This window comes from Netta rufina, assembly GCF_964035555.1.
Source record: "Netta rufina genome assembly, chromosome: 1".
NCBI lineage: Eukaryota > Metazoa > Chordata > Aves > Anseriformes > Anatidae > Netta > Netta rufina.
The window spans coordinates 148,245,298-148,263,649 of NC_140123.1; the positions used below are offsets into that span (position 1 = coordinate 148,245,298).

An 18,352-nucleotide genomic window follows, 5' to 3' on the forward strand; every position below is an offset into this window, starting at 1 on the left:
CATTGGCAAGATTCTGCCTGGCTCTTAGGCAGAACTTTAACACCCTAAGAAAATGGCAGTTCTGCCAATATGCTAGAAAAAGTAAAAAGAGACTGACAAGAGCTAGTCTTTTTGGATAGTGCACTGCATTGTTTACAGATGGCTCTTTGTTCATGAAGAGGAGTATAATCCTTTTGACAGGAACTATACGGTCTGCAACTAGTGGGGAATGGGGAGGAAACATGCACAAAAGTCAGTTATATAACTTTACAGGTCAGTTTGACTAAACAAGAACCAAGAAGCTTAGAGGTGAGGATGGTGTCAGCCTTAAATTTCCTGACTTCTGTTGCTTTGCACTGGGACCTTTCACGTGAAATAACTTCTGTACTTCAAAAATACAAAAAAAAAAAAGTTTTTCAAGGAGTTTATAAAGTAACTATTTAGTCTCTTGCTTAACAACATATTTAGGTTAACGGGTAACTGTTTTATTAACTAGACATCACAGCCTTGCTCTCTGCTGAAAGCGGCTTTATATACACCTGTGCTTTGATTTCTATAGTGTCTGTGTAACAGGTAACACTGAGATCACACAATGGTTTACTTTTAGATGACTGACAGCATCACAAGGCAGTTACACTGTTCCACATATAAAGATAAAATAGGCTAAAAAAATCCAGATTTTTTTTTTCCCTCTGAGGCTCCATATGTTGACGTGGTAGCCCAATTTTATATTTTTTACAGGTCCGGATCTAAACTTTACTAACAAATAACGGAATTTCTCAGATTACTTGGCTTATTCTAATTAGGTTTGACAACTGGTGCTGGCTAGGGCTGTATAGTAGCCTTCTTGAGTAAACTAGTGAACAGTTACAAAAAATGCTAATGACAAAAATGTTAAGCTTCAAGTCACATTAGAAAACTCCCTTTATACATGCGAAGGAGCACTCTTCTATTCTGTGGTGGATTCTAGTCCTGTCAGTCTGATATATTTCCATTGACATTAAATTCAGCATAAAAGCTTACTAAAAATTTCTAATAACTATTTTTTTCTCTATTCCCCCCAAAACACTAAAATCAACTGCATCATGTTCCATACTAATTACTTGACAAAAATGTCTCTTTTCACATAAAATTATTTACTTTCAGAGTTTAGCATTCCATTCTTTTAGAGTAAAGGTGGAAAAACTCTGAAAGCAAGTTCTGATGCAATATTCTAAAACACAGTTGAGAGAGATACTGACTGTCACATGGTTTCAGCGCCATAGGAATACAGCATCCTCTTTCCAGAACAAGAACAACATATTCACAGACTGAACAACTCCAAAAAAAAGTCTTCATATATCAAAGTTCAAAGACTATGCCAAATGCAAAAGTTCAAGGACACTGGGTTAAGTGTGATATAGCAGGTCATGTGGATACGCTGGTGCAAAAATCTGTCCTAACAACTTAGTCAGGATGAACCTTGAACAGAAAGCAGACTAAATTCTAAAGCTACAATCTTTAATGCAGCAAAAATACCAAAGTGAATGGTTCTTACTGCTAGGATTTATTTTCACCATATAAGTTAAAGGATGGAAAATAACAAACATACCTCTTCACAAACAGTAGAAAAGCGGTTCAGAAATTGCACCGTGTGAACCACAAACTGGTTTAGAAATGCTACAGTTCTTTTCTGCTGAATAGCAGGAACCTGCATTAAACAATATAAGAAAACGAGTTTACGTGTAAGTTCTCACATTTGGACAAAAAACACCTGTTAGAAATGCAAATATTCTAGGAAAAAAAATAATTTATAAATCAGCCTTAAGTGTGCTTGATATGAATGCATAAATACATAAATATATGTTTTTTGCTTGTATATGTATATACATAAAGAGAAATCCTTTTCCACTAATAATCTACGAAGCGTACACTTGAAACGCTGAGGGATACCTAGAAAAGAGAACAACATCTACTAAATAAAGGAATGTAATCTTATTTAAGAAAATACTTCTAGATGAAATTATGAACTATCCTGAAAATTAGCATTAAAATCAATAAATAATAAAAATAAAAAAGAGGGCAAAAGTCATTCCTTCTGAAGCTTAAGGAAATTAAAACTTGGGCCATCCACTCAAGTTACAGCTGAGAGCATCAAACCCCAAAATCACTAGTAGTAGAATCTCTGGTTCAGTGTTTAGGAACTATATATAGGGAATATATATATATATGTATATATATATATATATATATATACACACATTAGGGACTGTATATTTTGTTTTCAAGCAGGGATAACCCTAACATTAAACTTCAGTCACTCCTCCAAACTCGGATCTGACGCAGGCGTACTTTCCAAGCTAAAAAGCAGAACGTCGCGTTTGTGAAGAAGGGCAGTGGGTGCTTGTTACGGTGGCCAGCTCGCACCTGTACTTAACCCACTACAGGAGGCTGGGGTAGGGCACCCGCACAGAAGGGGCCCCAGAGCAGAGCGCGGTGCCGCACCGAGGTCTCTCTCTGGCAGCCGGCCGGGTTTTGACCCAGCGCAGGCCCGCCGGGTTTTGACCTCTTCCTCGGCCTCACCCCCACCTCAGCCCTCACCCCGTGCCCCTGCACAGCAGCCTCCGCTGCGCTTCGGCCAGAGCCCGGTCGGAGCCTGAGGGGACGGCTCCGAACCGGGGCCACCGCGGGGCAGGAGAGGGGAGAGGAGGGGAGGGGAGACGGGACGGGGCCCGCCCAGCAGCCGAGCCCCGGGCGAGGCGCAGCCCGTACCTTGGTGAGGTCGATGCCGGAGCCCACGATGGGCAGCCCGTCCGCGTCCATCCCCGAGGGGCGGCGAGCACCGGGCAGCCCCCGGCCGCCGCACCTCACCGGCAGCGGCCTCGGCACGGGCACAAAATGTCCCCTCCCCGCCGTAAGGCAGCGCATGAGCGCTCCCCGCATAGCGCCTCATGGGAAGTGTAGTTCGTGGTCCCTCTGCCGGGGAGGTGTCTGCTCTGGGGGTGGAAATGATGAGCTCTGGAAGACCCAAGGGTGTTCTGAAAGAGCTTGAAGAGCTGTAACCGTGTCGTGAAAGATCCCTGTATTGGATCTGAATAACTCTCTGAGTTGGGAGGTAATAAAATTTATTGCCTGTTAGTAAAAGGCTAGAGAAGTAAGAAACAAAGCAAAGAAACCAAAACCACTTTTTCTCCCATCCACCCTCTTCCACCTCTGCCCTCTCGGGTGGCACAGGGGAATGGGGGCTGCGGTCAGTCCCTAACTCTTCGTCTCTGCCACTCCTTCACGGTCACTCTCTGCCCCTGCTCCACGTGGGGTCCCTCTCATGAGATGCTGTCCTTCCCCAACTGATCCTGCGGGGGTTTCCCACAGGCAGAAGCTCTTCAAGATCTGCTGCAACATGGCTCTGTACCACAGGGTCCATCCATCAGGAGCAAACTGCTCCAACACACGTTCCCCACAGGTGGCAGCTCCCCCCAGACTCCCTGCTCCTGCGTGGGCTCCTCTCCACAGGCCACAGGGGAACTTCTGCTCTGGTGCCTGGAGTACCTCCTGCCCTCCTTCTTCACAGACCTTGGTATCTGCAAGGCTGTTTCTCACCACTTTCTCTCTCCCAGCTGCTGTTCAGCAGCATTTTTCCCCCCTTTCTTAAATATGTTCTTGCAGAGGTGTAAGCAATATCACTTATTGGTCTGGCTCTGGCCAGCAGCAGGGCCCTTATCTAACATGGGGCAGCTTCTGGATTCTTCTCACAGAAGCCACTCCTGTGGCACCCTGCTACCAAAACCTCATCACATGAGCTCACTACAGCTGTTCAAATTGCCGTCTTGGCAGAGGAGGGATGGCTTTCTGTGTGGTTACTGAGTTCGATCAAATCAGCCAAGGTGTATGATGAACACCAAAATCTGTGTATATGGAAGAGGGGCGTTACAGACTGAGACCTTATCTTGCTGGCTTTAGTAACAAAAATATAAAGAACTCTGCTACCCCATGCAAGTTCACCTGTGATACTTCAGGAGAACAGCAACATAAACAAATTTGTTAGGTTTAATATAGTTTATATGAATTGTGTAAATTATTTTTGTGGAAAGAAACTGTTAAATGAACCAAATGAACTATGTTACCACCTTAATTACCTCAAAAAATCCCTACATTACATGTAAGAAGCTTTAATCTCATTTACCATAAAATGTCCACACACGCAAGAAGCATTAATCTCATTTACCATAAAATGTCTGTAATGTAAGTTTTCCAGGCAATACTACAGCAATTTAATAATGTAAATGCTTAGTTAAATCTTATCTGAATCTATTGGTCTGTAAAGTTGGACAAAAATCTCACAAGAATATGATCTTCTGTGAACTTTATGGTACTTCCTGCTTTTAATTTGGCAAAAGAAAAACACTGCGTAGAAAACTGCAACACAGCACTTTTTTTCCCAGCTGGAATTAGGAAATGCAGGGTATGAAAAGTGAAAAACAGAGAGTACAGGAAAATGATCCTTTTTGTTTGTTTGTTTTAAACTTCTTGAAAATGTTTTAATTGAACTGGTTTGTTAAACTGGAGCTTACAATAGTTGAACCCCGAGTGGAAGAATTTATTTAAAACATAAAATATAAATTGATAATATCCAAATTTACACTGTGTATGATTTAGAAGTGTATTTTGTATCAGCATGCATATTGGATGATGAATGTCAAATGAAGGAATAAATACTTCACAGTACTTAACTGATAGTAATTGATGCCCTACAGATGTGTATGTACATATGCAGGTGTTTAAAGACAAAGTCATGAAGGGAAGATTAAAGACTAACAGTTATGAAAATGCATTCCAACTGACATGAGCATTGCGAAGATGTTAATCTCAGAGATGCTGAGGCTAACTTGGAGTGCAAGTTGGAGTGCAAGTTAGCTGAGGATAACTTGGAGTGTAAGCAAAAGCTGTGTGTACAGCTCAAAATTTTGTCTTCATCATTAGCAAAGAAACATTTTGTCTTGTGATTAGCATGCACTAAGAAGTAAGGACAACAGCACGGGTTTCAAAGCACTGAAACTGATCTGCTACATATATTTTTACATGCACAAAGTCAGAGCAGCTAGTCAATTGCAAAACAGAACTGCACAAGCTGAAAAAACTGGCGATTGCTACTGTAACTTACAATGTTCATATGCATTTTATATGCTTATATACTGTTACAGGTCCCCAGACATAAAATTCTGTTAGAATCAGCATAGAACTCTAATAGCTATACAATTGAGAGGTAAGTTAAACAGAAATAAAAAGCTGATCCAAAAAAATTTCCAGACATAGTGTCACCTGATCCTCCATAGGGGCAACAGTTGTTTTTGCTAAGGTGGTCCAATGAACAGCTGAAAAGGTCAAAGTGTGGATTAGCATTTTTTTGATTTCCCATGGAGTCTTCTAACTCCATGCTTATGAAGGGAATTCTGGCAAAGCTTTCCATACAGAACTCATATTGCCTTAGTGATTTTCCCCCAACTGAATCAAAAAGAAAAGCATCTATCTCAGTAATTTAGGTATGTCAGAATATGTACAAAGCTAGCCAGCAGAGGGTTCAGAGAATTATTACCCTTGACTGTTAAGCATACTGAGAAATGCAAATCTCAGCTGTTACATACGTTCATTTTAAAAAATAAAATGAAAATTAAACGGTAAATGACTTGCAGTTCTCTGAAAACGGCTCTTTCATTTTCAGTTTTCCAGCTTCCATGCTAAGGCAACATCAGAGGATTAACTAATTCATTTGCTCTGTAGGGAAGAAGTTGGGAAGCATGATAAAAAAACATCAGGTCTTCATTTTTATTTTTATTTTTAAATACCCATTTTACACATGAAATAATTGATAGGAAAAGCCTTGAACTTGGCAACATCATCCCAGTTCTTGGTAAATTGTTTTATGTAGTCCTTAAAAACAGACTATTAAAAACCAAGCATCTTGCTTTCTGAGTTATGTACACAATAAAAGAATTTCTGCCTATTGCCCCCCTGCAGTTTGAGCAGCTCCAAATACAGAATAATAATAAAAAAGGACAGAATATCAGTCAAAGTGTACCTGCACATGCCTACTGCAAATTGCCTTCGTCAATTTGTACTGAGTATGATATTTGGCATACCAAAGTGGTTTTGCACTGAAGGGCAGAAGAAAAGCTGTTTCAGTTTCGCCATAGTACATATGCAGGAGTATAGCAGTGCCCCAGTCCAATACTTTCTTTCAGACCCACAAAGATTTTCAGCTGTGTTTGTGAGCCAGTTATATCTCCTGTTAAACCTATTATTCCCTGGTCAAAATCCATGGATAAGAAGTGAATGAAGTGTTATATGAAGGACCTGGGAGTGATGGTGGATAGTCGGCTGAATATGAGCCAGCAGTGTGCTCAGGTGGCCAAGAAGGCCAACGGCATCCTGGCTTGTATCAGGAACAGTGTGACCAGCAGGGCTAGGGAGGTGATCGTCCCCCTGTACTCAGCTCTGGTGAGGCCGCACCTCGGGTAATGTGTTCAGTTTTGGGCCCCTCGCTACAAGAAGGACATTGAGGTGCTCAAAAGAGTCCAGAGAAGGGCGACGAAGCTGGTGAGGGGCCTGGAGAACAAGTCCTACAAGGAGCGGCTGAGGGAGCTGGGCTTGTTCAGCCTGGAGAAGAGGAGGCTCAGGGGTGACCTTATTGCTCTCTACAGATACCTTAAAGGAGGCTGTAGAGAGGTGGGGGTTGGTCTGTTCTCCCACGTGCCTGGTGACAGGACAAGGGGGAATGGGCTAAAGTTGCGCCAGGGGAGTTTTAGGTTGGATGTTAGGAAGAACTTCTTTACAGAAAGGGTTGTTAGACATTGGAATGGGCTGCCCAGGGAAGTGGTGGAGTCACCATCCCTGGAAGTCTTTAAAAGACGTTTGGATGTAGAGCTTAGGGATATGGTTTAGTGGAGGACTTGTTAGTGTTAGGTCAGAGGTTGGACTCGATGATCTTGAGGTCTCTTCCAACCTAGAAATTCTGTGATTCTGTGATTCTGTGATTCTGTGATCCCCACTCATCTTGCAGGTTAAGTGCACACTAGTCAAGACTGGACAGTCTTCCAAAGCTATCTTAATGTTAACACATTGTGTAAGTTCTAGCTCAGCATTTTCTAGTTTCCTACGCACAGGGTTTTCCTTTTGGTTATATACATTCAGCCAGTTGCTTTTAACTCTCTACAGCCCAAGACAAAAAAGGGAAAACTTATTTGTTTATTTTTATGGCTTTTAGGCAGCTGAGTCCAAATGGAAAACAATTAGTGTGTCTCTGGCAAGCAGAACACAAAAGAGTCCTGCATAATATGGACTTGAGGGACTTGAGTCCTATGGTAACACCTGGAACAGGTCCACTGGATCCTCTGGATGGTGACAGGGAGGAGATGAGTCAGACTGCTGCTCACTGCAGGAAGCATATTGGATGCAGTAAGTCCACTTGCTGCATTACAAAGGAGGATGGTGAAGGTCCTCACAGCTTGGCTGCTTATCTGCACTTTGAAAAAATCACCTGTATTCTGGCACATCGTTTAAGTAGGTTCTGCTTCCCATTTCTGGAGGGAAATAATTTAAAGCAAAAATAATACATTTAATTTAGAAACAAACAAACAAACAAAAAACAGATTTAATGCATTCACCTGTAATTAGTATATAGATTTCCACAGAACTTAGGCTATATTCAAGCAGTACTGAGCAGCTGGAGGTCTCCTATGAAAGGAGTCTTCTGTCCAACAAGCTACTGCACGGCACCTAGAGGAAGGCTGGAGCTGGTTAATTCATAACTGGTAACTGAAAGCTGAATATAATGGAAATTCCAGCAGCATCACAGGAAGAAGCTGTTTTTGCCAGGCTGAAATTTTCAGCAGATATCAGGCCATGACCTATCTTAAAGTAAGTTAAAAATATTGAAATGGGATTACTACTGCTTCCACTTTAAAACTAAATATTTTGAGATGGTTTTTGGATGTAATCTTTGCGTCAGGATACACATCGTGTCCAACAAAATGATGAGAAACTTCTGAGAAAAAACAGTAAACAAAACTGAATATTTTTCTATAAGTATTCACACGCAGCTTTGTTGTGGTTTAACCCAGCAGGCAGCTGCTTTTTTTTTTTTTTTTTTTTTTTAATTAAAAAAAGTAAAAACTCGTGGGTAGAGATAAAGACAGTTTATTAAGACAGAAAAGGAAGGGAAATAATACTAATGATAAGAGAATGTACAAAGCAAGTGGTGCATAATGCAGTTGCTCACCACTTGCTGAATGATGCTCAGCCCCCATACTGAGCAATGACCTCCCCATCCCCTGGAATTTTATTGCTCAGCATGACACCACACACATGTTGTGGGACATCCCTTGGGCCAGTCTGGGTCACTTGTCCAGACTCTGTCACCTCCCATCTCCTGGAGCACCCCCAGCCTCCTTGCTGGCAGGGCAGCATCAGAAGCTGACAAGTCCTTGGCTCTGTGTAAGCACTGCTCTGCAACAACTGAAACGCCCGTGTGTTATCAGCATTCTTTTTCTTCTAAATCCAAAATATGTGCATACCAGCCCCTATGAAGAAAAAGAACCCTATCCTGGCTGAAACCAGGACATCACTTTACTTGATTTTCCCCAAGTCTCACAGCAGAAGATCCAAAGCAATGGTATTTGGCACGTTAAAGGAATGGGGTTCTACAATTTAAAAGACTTCTCAAATGTGCAGCCATTATAATATTCTTAGAAGAGGAAAGGCTCAAGATGACTCTTTTCATAGCTTCTGAACTCTGTTCTCTGTTTTTTCGGGTTTGGACTCTCCAAAGCCATTGGTTTCTCAGCTCCTTCGTAAAAGTTAGCTCAGAAATCGAATCCACGGTTGTTCCTGCCTGCCAATTTAGTGTGAACTTTGCAAGCATTCACCCGAAGGTGAATTGGGGACCTTATTAATGTTACACATATCTTAAGTGTGGGAGGCAGAGGGATTTGGCCAACCTCTTTTTGGTGGCTTGTGGGGACAGGACAAGGGGCAATGGCCACAACATGGATGACAGGAAGTTCCGCAGCAGCGTGCGAAAGAACTTCTTCACAGTGAGGGTGACAGAGCACTGGAACAGGCTGCCCAGGGAGGTTGTGGGGTCTCCTTCTCTGGAGATATTCAAGGCCCCTCTGGATGCCTACCTGGGCAACCTGCTCTCAGGAACCTGCTTTGGGAGGGGGGTTGGACCCGATGATCTCTTGAGGTCCCTTCCAACCCCTACAATTCTGTGACTCCGTGACATTCCCTGTCTGAGTCTTCCATAATTAAAATGCTGTTATTTAATTCCTCTCTCCTATCTTTCCGTTAGAAGTCATCATTAGGAAGAGCATCCTCAGTGCATGTGGCTTGCAGACATTTTCCAGTCTTTTACTCTCTACGGCTAAGAAGCTAGAGAGCTGGTCTGTTCTGGAAAACGATCCAATTGGTGTTAGAACAGTTGCTTCTACTTCCTTTTGAGAGACAAAATGCACATTCAATCTGAGATTTCCCCATTTCAGAATTAGACAAAAAAGACAACTGGAACAGCAAAAGTTTTATTGTTCAAACAGATTAACACCAGAGCAATCAATCTATGACCTAACCAAGTGGAACAGGGAAAGTTTTATTATTCTAACAGATTAACTCCAGCACTATCAACCTATGAACTAAAAGACTATGAACATGTAAGTGGGTGTTGCTATCTGTGCTATGTCTAGCGGGTGCCATGCCTGGGTGCCATTGTGTCACCTGCAGCTGCCCTGTCTTGTTCACAGGTGCAGGTCGGGCAGTGTGGGGCTGCCAGGCACTGCCAGCTGTATGGCTGCAAAATGGCTGCAGCCGAGGCTACTGCCAGCAAGGCCAGTGGAAAGAGCAGGTGACGGAAGGGAGGCAGGGCAGAAGAGGAAGCCTTTGGAGCTCCTGCGTTTGGGCACAGGGGTATGTGGGAAGGGAGGATGTGGTGTGGGGAGGGCGCAGGATCGGCAGCTGAAGTCTGGCTGCTGCCTGCTAGCAGCAGGGAGGGGTCCAGACGCCGCTGCTTGGCCCTGCCTGCTGCTGCAGCAGGAGCTGGCAGGGTGGGAGAAGCTCCCTGCGAGGCTGTCGGGGCAGCGCTGGCTTGAGGGGTGGCTTTTGCCCAGTGCCTGGGGACTGGGGACCCTGCGCGTGCCGCTGGCTGTGTTTCTGCTGGAGCTGCTGCCATGGGGTCCTCCTCATGCATATCGACGTCTCTGCACCCAGGCTGGGCGTATAGGCTGCTGCTGGGGCAGCTCTCATCCAGCCCCGCCTGCAGGGCTTTCCTCTTCGGGGCAACTTGTCGCTTGCAGTTCTTGAGCAGGTGGGGAGCACCTCTCTTGAAGTTGGGGTTATAGTAGTAGAGTAGCTACAAAATGCAAAGGAGAAGAATTAGTTGCTCCGTGTTTGGGACTGAGAAACAGCAAGAGAGAAGAGCTGAGGATTTTAATTGGTAAAGGCAATCCTGGGTTAGCAAGATCTATTGGTCAGTTGAAGCCTAAAAGTTAGGCTGACACGAAATTAATGATGCAGTCCTGATGATACAGTCCTGGTCCGTTGCAAATGGCTGAAAATAAATAGACTCATCATAGCCTGATTGATTTATCTTTGTGTTCCATGGGTTCAAACTCATTGGGTACCACCCAAATGTATGTTATCTGCATTTCTACCCCTCAGCAATGCTAGCTCTAAAACACCTGGAATTAGCCTGAAAAAGCAATTAAGATCAGAACATCTGCTCTTATCCTCATCTCCTCCATTGCCAAGGCTTATTGTATTGGCACACCCATCTCTCCCACCAGAATATTGTGTTCACGCGTGGAGCAATGGAGGTACCTTCCTACGAGCAGAAAATGCATCCTCTTCTTTAGGAAGATCAGGAAGCGAGGCAGATCTTTGCAGGTCCTCTTGCAGTTTTCTGAATCCATAGAGATTCAGCTGACGGATGAAACTTTGCATTCTCTCAGTCTCAAAAACTCTCGGAGGTCTTGTCCTTCCCAGCACTTCCGCTTCAAACATTTCCTTGTCGATCACGATATAGTTTCCAGAGTGACCCCACCAGATGGCCTTAAATTGGTCACTTTCCGCCAGTTGCCAGAGTTTCCTTGGGAAGCTGAGCGATGAGAAGATGTTGTCCTGGCCAGCGTTCTCCTCAGAAGAGTGACGTGGAAGGTGTTTGGTCTCGTGGTCATCAGGGAGAGCTTGGGGATCTTTTTCTCCCCTTGTTGATGCTACAGGAGCATCACAAGCTGCTCCTTTATCTTGTCGCAGAGGCTCAGGAGAAGGGGAGTCCGAAGACTCAAACAGCTCATCTGGAGCAAAACCGTACGACATCTCTTCGGGAAGTGGCTCCTGATAAATTTCATTTATCTCGTTGTCACTCGAGTTTCCATCTGCAGCCATTTGTGCGAGAGGCTACTGCTGGTGCTGCCAGTCAGCAAGTGAGGCTCAACGGACTGCCTGGGGGTTCTGGTGGGGGAACTCAAACGTCACCGTGACGACCCAGTGTCACCACGATGATATCACAGTGTGGCTCTGGCTGGAGCAGCCGGAGCAGGCATAATGCTGGTCCTGCAACGTAGCTATGGGTGTTTTGACTCAAGAGCCAAGAAGCAAATAAAGCTATTTAAAAGGGATCAGCCCTCACCTGGCCGTTGCTTGCCCTTCCCTGTGTGTTCCCCTGAATAGCCCCCTTCTGGCCTCCTTGATGTCCCTCCGGGTTCTCCATCTGGGGAGGGAAATCAGTCTCCCAGGCAGGCAAGGTTGACACAAGCAAACAGCAATCTCTTCCCACTTTGTCACTGTTACGTGCAAATGCTTAGTGACTTCAATAGCGCTTCTTCAGCAAGGTGATGCTCTGCAATGGCAGTGGTCTGCCAGAGGCTGCTCTGTAGGTCCAACTAGAACGAGACACTACGTACATTTGGAGAATGCCATAATCGGAAGATGCGCAACCCCTCCTTTCTTGATTCAGTTCCTATGCTTCGATATGTTAGCAATTGAGAAAGCAAGCCAACACACTCAGTGTGTTCTCTTAGCCTTTTAAATCACACCCCCCCCCTCTCTGCAGAATTCTCTTCATGTACCCTCGCAATGCCAACAAAGTCTACGAAAAAGGGTTTTCTGCTTGAAAGATAAAAGCAGTAAGCTATTTCTGTAAAGATTTAGTAGAAAGTACAGGTCTTTTCTGAGCCACAGTGTCAGCAAAGAGTTCAATGTCATACTAATTTCAGAGGCTGATGTATTCCATCAGTTTACCCTGATAAACTAGCCACGACTTTTGTCTTCTATGAAGAAGTTAGTCAAGCCACGGAAGTCTTTAGATGCGTGCACAGGTATGTTCTTATCCACTTGCTACAGGCCTGAGCAATAAGCTTCAACAAAAGAAGCCTTCAGTGCCATCCTTTCTGCGTATCACTGAAAGACGCAACACAGATGCCACTTCAAAATCTCCAAGGTTCATTGCGAACAGCACACCATGTCTGGAAGAATTTCTAGGGCCTCCTTGCCAACTTTTTTGTATCTTTCCCTCACCTGTGCAGCAAACAACAAATATTTCACCTGGCTGTGCATTCGTATTGCTTCTACCTCCTTGGAAAAGGGCCATACAACAAAAACAAATGGAAAAGCTTACAAGGGAAGCAAACAATCACAAGCAACAAAAACATACAGTGCTCTTCTCCACACACCTCTGACTAAAAATTCATTTGGAAGCAAGCAGACTAGTCGCAGTTCTATGACCAATGGCAGTGTGAACTAAATCTCCAGAACGGCAGTAACAATAGAGCTTGCCCCTGAGACTGATAATCCCAGCCTCAGAAGGGCTTAGGCTACTTCCTGAAGGACTTGATCAAGAACGAGGACGAAGCTAGTTCCATCTCCAACTTCTTGCTCTTCCGTGTGGGAAACCTTCACAAGCATTTCTGCAGCAGGGTGCTGGACCTTTAAAAGAAGTCACACATCTTGGTCACTAACATCTCACCTGGACTGCAGCTCCTGGTTTGTCCTGTGCGTCCAGTATAAGCTCCCGAATTTGAAGCTATATCTAAAGATACACTGAATGCATGAAGTAGGAAAAGAAAGCAATACGGTTTAACTTACCTGGGTAAGTTCACTAAAAGCCAAAAGCACAACCAGCTATGAAAAAAAAAATCACAACGACCCGAACGTCTCCCCTGCAACATCCATTAGACATCCTTGTTATTGGTTCTGTGCTATTTTGACAGTGTGCAGAGGTTTCACTGTCCCTTCTGCAACATGAGAGAAGCCTGAATTTAGACCTTTAAGCTGAATTCACATATGTGTGTCTTACGAACAAGATCTCTACATTACAGTTTAATTCTAGTGGTTTATCCACCTTGGGAATTCACTGTTTCCCCCCCTCTCGCACCAATTTTATTTATTATTACCCAAAGCGTAATAACAACACTACGTTCTTGAAAATAACTGGAGCAACTGTCACCTTATGCCAGAGAGTAAGGTGCATGACTTCCTTAGATTAAGCAACTAGTCTTCCGATTTTTATTGTTTTTTAAAATCAGAATGGAGACTTCCGTACTAGCCCTACTTAGACTGCATACATTAAGTACGGAATTACTGCTGCTTTCAAGATGCTGTCCTATAGCTGGCCAGCTTTCTTGATGATTATCCTAGAAAATAATTTCTCTAGAAATGTGTCTAGAACTTCTGTCTAGTGTAGAACTCAGTAAAGTCTTATTTGCATAGTAATATAGATACACTTTGGCTAGTATGAGAAAAAAGCTACAAGTCAGTCTTTCCACAATGTTGACTTTACTTTATTCAGAAGAGGATGCTGTTATATCCCCAGCGTCGTATCTCTGATTCCCATATTGTAGGCAGACAAAACATGGCAACCACCACCATCAGGAGATTAATACACCAGATATTTCAGTCAGTTTTCCAAACACTGCATTGTCTAGGCGTACTCTTCTAAATCTGCAGTGGTTTGGGAGAACAAAGTACCCAATGACTAAGCGTCTTCTGCAACTGCTTGATCGCCATGCTGGATATAGCTCATTTACTTTCCTCCGATCCAGTGAAGAATGTAACAAAATGGCATACCCAAGTCATCTGGCAGGTGACACACTTCCAGTTAGCATCCAGAACCATCTGGACCCATGCTAAGAGAAACAGTAGTTTACAGCCTTGACATCTTCTGAAGCAAGAATGCTAGAATGCATGGAAATGGTGAAAAGCTGCAACGGTTAAGTTCAGACTGCACATTAGGAAAAAATTCTTTACTGTGGGGCGATCAAACCCTGGAACAGGCATCCTTGAGAGGTGGTTGACACCCCAGGACTTCCAGTGTTCCAGAGGCATTTGGGCAATGCCCTCATGGATATGCTTTAGCTTTTGATTATCCTCAAAGAGGTCAGACAGTTGGACTCGATCTTGGAAGGTCCCTTCCAACTGAACTATCTTATTCTAGGAAAACTCGCTTCCAGCTCTCTCAAGATAGTAGCAGCATCATTTCTAACTAAAAGCTTGGCCAGATGATTGTACCCATTTTGTTCCTTGCTAAAGGGGAAAAGAAATATCCTTTAGACTTGTTTGTAACTTAATAATCTTTTCTTTTCTTTTTTTTTTTCCTGAAATAACACTCAGGAGTGTGTTACATCAAGGGGAACTCATTCATTTCTGAAGAAGCAGTTTTTTTTTCAGAAATATTGGTACAGAATTTAACTAATCAAGACTGAAGATTGTGGTTTTGGTGTATGTGTCAGAACACAGTCTGGTTACATGCAAGATGATATCTACCAAGTTCCCATCTTTTATTTTCTGTAGGTCTCCCATAGAGGAGTAAGACAGCAAAGAGGACACAGTGACCTTACCAGTTAGGACTCCAGTGATTCATCAAGACTTAACATTTTGTCATTTTTTTTACCATATATTTCACATTCTTCATGCCATCATCTGGTTGTAGCTACTTCACTAGTGCAGGCCTTATAGGAGCACTTCTTTTTTTCCAGGTAGGAAGCAGAATGGTTCAATGATGAAATGCTTCCTGAAAAGTTTGCAGTTGTCAGCCAGAAAGTCTGTGGCTCTTTTCCTGTAGGGTTGTCTCACTTGCCAGCACTACATCATGCTAGGTGGAATGCCAGATTGGACTTCAATTACGATACCCCAAACAGTACCCGTTTGTATCAAAAACATTTCTGACGCAGTGTATATACAGTGGTGTTACTCTCCTGTTGTGGTTTAACCTGGCAGGCCGCTAAGCAGCACGCAGCCATTCGCTCATTCCCCCACCCTCCCCGTGGGACGGGGGAGAAAATTGGGAAAACAACAAAGTTAGAACTTGTGGGTTGAGATAAAGACAGTTGAATGGTTCACCAAAGGGAGGAAAACCAATAACAACTACAATTATAATCTATCTACAAAAGGAATGATGCACAATGCAATTGCTTACCATCCACCAATTGATACCCTGCCAGGCCCCAAACAGCACCTCTCCATCCATGGGCAACCCCCAAAGTTTTGTTGTTCTGCATGATGCCATATGGAATGGGACATCCCTTGGGCCAGTTTGGGTCTCCTGTTCTGGCTGTGTCCCTTCCCGACTTGTTTTGGAGCATCTGCAGCCTCTTCGCTGGCAAGGCAGCACGAGAAGTTGACGAGTCCTTGTCTCTGGGTAAGCACTGTTCTGTCACAACTGAAACACCTCTGTGTTATCAGCAGCATTCTCATCCTAAATCCAAAACACGGCACCACACCAGCTACCTACGAAACGAACTCTCTCCGAGCCAAAACCGGGATAAGCTTTGTCATGATAATCAAAGGAGGCCTACTTTTGTTTGTCATTCCACCATCCAGAAATAACACATTATTTCTTTGACTTCAGAGGCACTTTCAGTTCTGAGGGTGTCTCCCCGGAGTCTTGGAAAAGACATACCCAGGTAAGAAAAGAGCTCAGAGAAAGTGCAGCGTGGCATTTTGGCTCAGAGTTAAGGACTAGGTAGAGATAGAAGGAAAAGCAGAAGATAAGGAGAGAGATGAGCTGGAGAGATGCTTTGGTTATGTTGGAACATGGTCAAAAGTGAATGGAGAAGGTCACAGCAGAGGCACGATGACATTACTTGGGAAGAGGCAGCTCCTAGCTCTAGCTGCATTACCACAGCTTGTCTTTCATGCCCTCTTACAATCGAAAGCCAACAGGCACTGGACAGCGCCAACATTAAGACAAGTGATGAGATGCTTGGTGAAATGGAATAACCAAAGGTAAAGCCTCCAGCAGCCTGATCCTGTATGCCGAAACACAATGCACTTCAGCAAAGACACCTAGAACACTGCCGTACAATTCGTGATTGCATGCAAAGCAGTCATGCACTTTTGAGACTTATTTGCACAACTTCTCTGTGCTATTTTGCATGGTTTGAGCTTTTGGTGCTTTCCTATAACCAGCTTTTTTGTAACCAAAACGTTTTTATAAGGTTATCTGAATACTTACTTTTATTACCAAATCTGTTTTTGTTGCATTGTATGTGGGTGGGTGAATGACTGCGGGAAGAAAAAAGAAAAAATAAAAGGGGGTGGGGGTCAAAAAGTTGCATGCAACTGATTATTATTGGATGTTACGGTAGTACCAAAATATTTACCCACATTTCAATCTGTTAGATACCCTTACACCAAATCTCTTTACTCTTTGTGGCACCTGGCTTTTGGATTACATAATATTCTTGCTTTCCATAGAAGGATCTCTAATATTGGATTAAGAATGACTTCTTTCATAGAAAGCCTAGCAAAGTAAGCTGTCTGTCAGATTTCACGACTTTGGACTCCTCACATTTCTATCTATAGAAGTTGTTTATATTTGGGATTTGGAGTTACTTTCCTGCAAAATGCGCATACCAGCCCCTATGAAGAAAAAGAACCCTATCCTGGCTGAAACCAGGACAGCTCTTTACCTGATTTTCCCCAAGTCTCACAGCAGAAGATCCAAAGCAATGGTATTTGGCACGTTAAAGGAATGGGGTTCTACAATTTAAAAGACTTCTCAAATGTGCAGCCATTATAATATTCTTAGAAGAGGAAAGGCTCAAGATGACTCTTTTCATAGCTTCTGAACTCTGTTCTCTGTTTTTTCGGGTTTGGGCTTTCCAAAGCCATTGGTTTCTCAGCTCCTTCGTAAAAGTCAGCTCAGAAATCGAATCCAGGGTTGTTCCTGCCTGCCAATTTAGTGTGAACTTTGCAAGCATTCACCCGAAGGTGAATTGGGGACCTTATTAATGTTACACATATCTTAAGTGTGGGAGGCAGAGGGATTTGGCCAACCTCTTTTTGGTGGTTTCTGGGGACAGGACAAGGGGCAATGGCCACAACATGGATGACAGGAAGTTCCGCAGCAGCGTGCGAAAGAACTTCTTCACAGTGAGGGTGACAGAGCACTGGAACAGGCTGCCCAGGGAGGTTGTGGGGTCTCCTTCTCTGGAGATATTCAAGGCCCCTCTGGATGCCTACCTGGGCAACCTGCTCTCAGGAACCTGCTTTGGGAGGGGGGTTGGACCCGATGATCTCTTGAGGTCCCTTCCATCCCCTACAATTCTGTGATTCCGTGACATTCCCTGTCTGAGTCTTCCATAATTAAAATGCTGTTATTTAATTCCTCTCTCCTATCTTTCCGTTAGAAGTCATCATTAGGAAGAGCATCCTCAGTGCATGTGGCTTGCAGACATTTTCCAGTCTTTTACTCTCTACGGCTAAGAAGCTAGAGAGCTGGTCTGTTCTGGAAAACGATCCAATTGATGTTAGAACAGTTGCTTCTACTTCCTTTTGAGAGACAAAATGCACATTCAATCTGAGATTTCCCCATTTCAGAATTAGACAAAAAAGACAACTGGAACGGCAAAAGTTTTATTGTTCAAACAGATTAACACCAGAGCAATCAATCTATGACCTAACCAAGTGGAACAGGGAAAGTTTTATTATTCTAACAGATTAACTCCAGCACTATCAACCTATGAACTAAGAGACTATGAAGGTGCAAGGGGGTGCTGCTATCTGTGCTATGTCTAGCGGGTGCCATGCCTGGGTGCCATTGTGTCGCCTGCAGCTGCCCTGTCTTGTTTGCAGGTGCAGGTCGGGCAGTGTGGGGCTGCCAGGCACTGCCAGCTGTATGGCTGCAAAATGGCTGCAGCCGAGGCTACTGCCAGCAAGGCCAGTGGAAAGAGCAGGTGACGGAAGGGAGGCAGGGCAGAAGAGGAAGCCTTTGGAGCTCCTGCGTTTGGGCACAGGGGTATGTGGGAAGGGAGGATGTGGTGTGGGGAGGGCGCAGGATCGGCAGCTGAAGTCTGGCTGCTGCCTGCTAGCAGCAGGGAGGGGTCCAGACGCCGCTGCTTGGCCCTGCCTG

General features: G+C 44.0%; 1 protein-coding gene across 3 annotated transcripts in view; it reads right to left on the reverse strand.

Annotated features, from left to right (window-relative positions):
- WASHC3 (WASH complex subunit 3) overlaps positions 1–2,860 on the reverse strand; it is a 56,647-nt gene extending 53,787 nt beyond the window's left edge. For all 3 annotated transcript variants that reach the window (XM_084292736.1, XM_084292735.1, XM_084292734.1), the window contains exons 1-2: positions 2,731–2,860; positions 1,571–1,669 (exon numbers count right to left, since the gene is read on the reverse strand). In XM_084292736.1, the coding sequence (XP_084148862.1) occupies positions 1,571–1,669; positions 2,731–2,781 (150 nt within the window). In that variant the 5' untranslated portion in view covers positions 2,782–2,860. The remainder of the gene's footprint in view (positions 1–1,570; positions 1,670–2,730) is intronic.
- Positions 2,861–18,352: the final 15,492 nt, after the last annotated feature.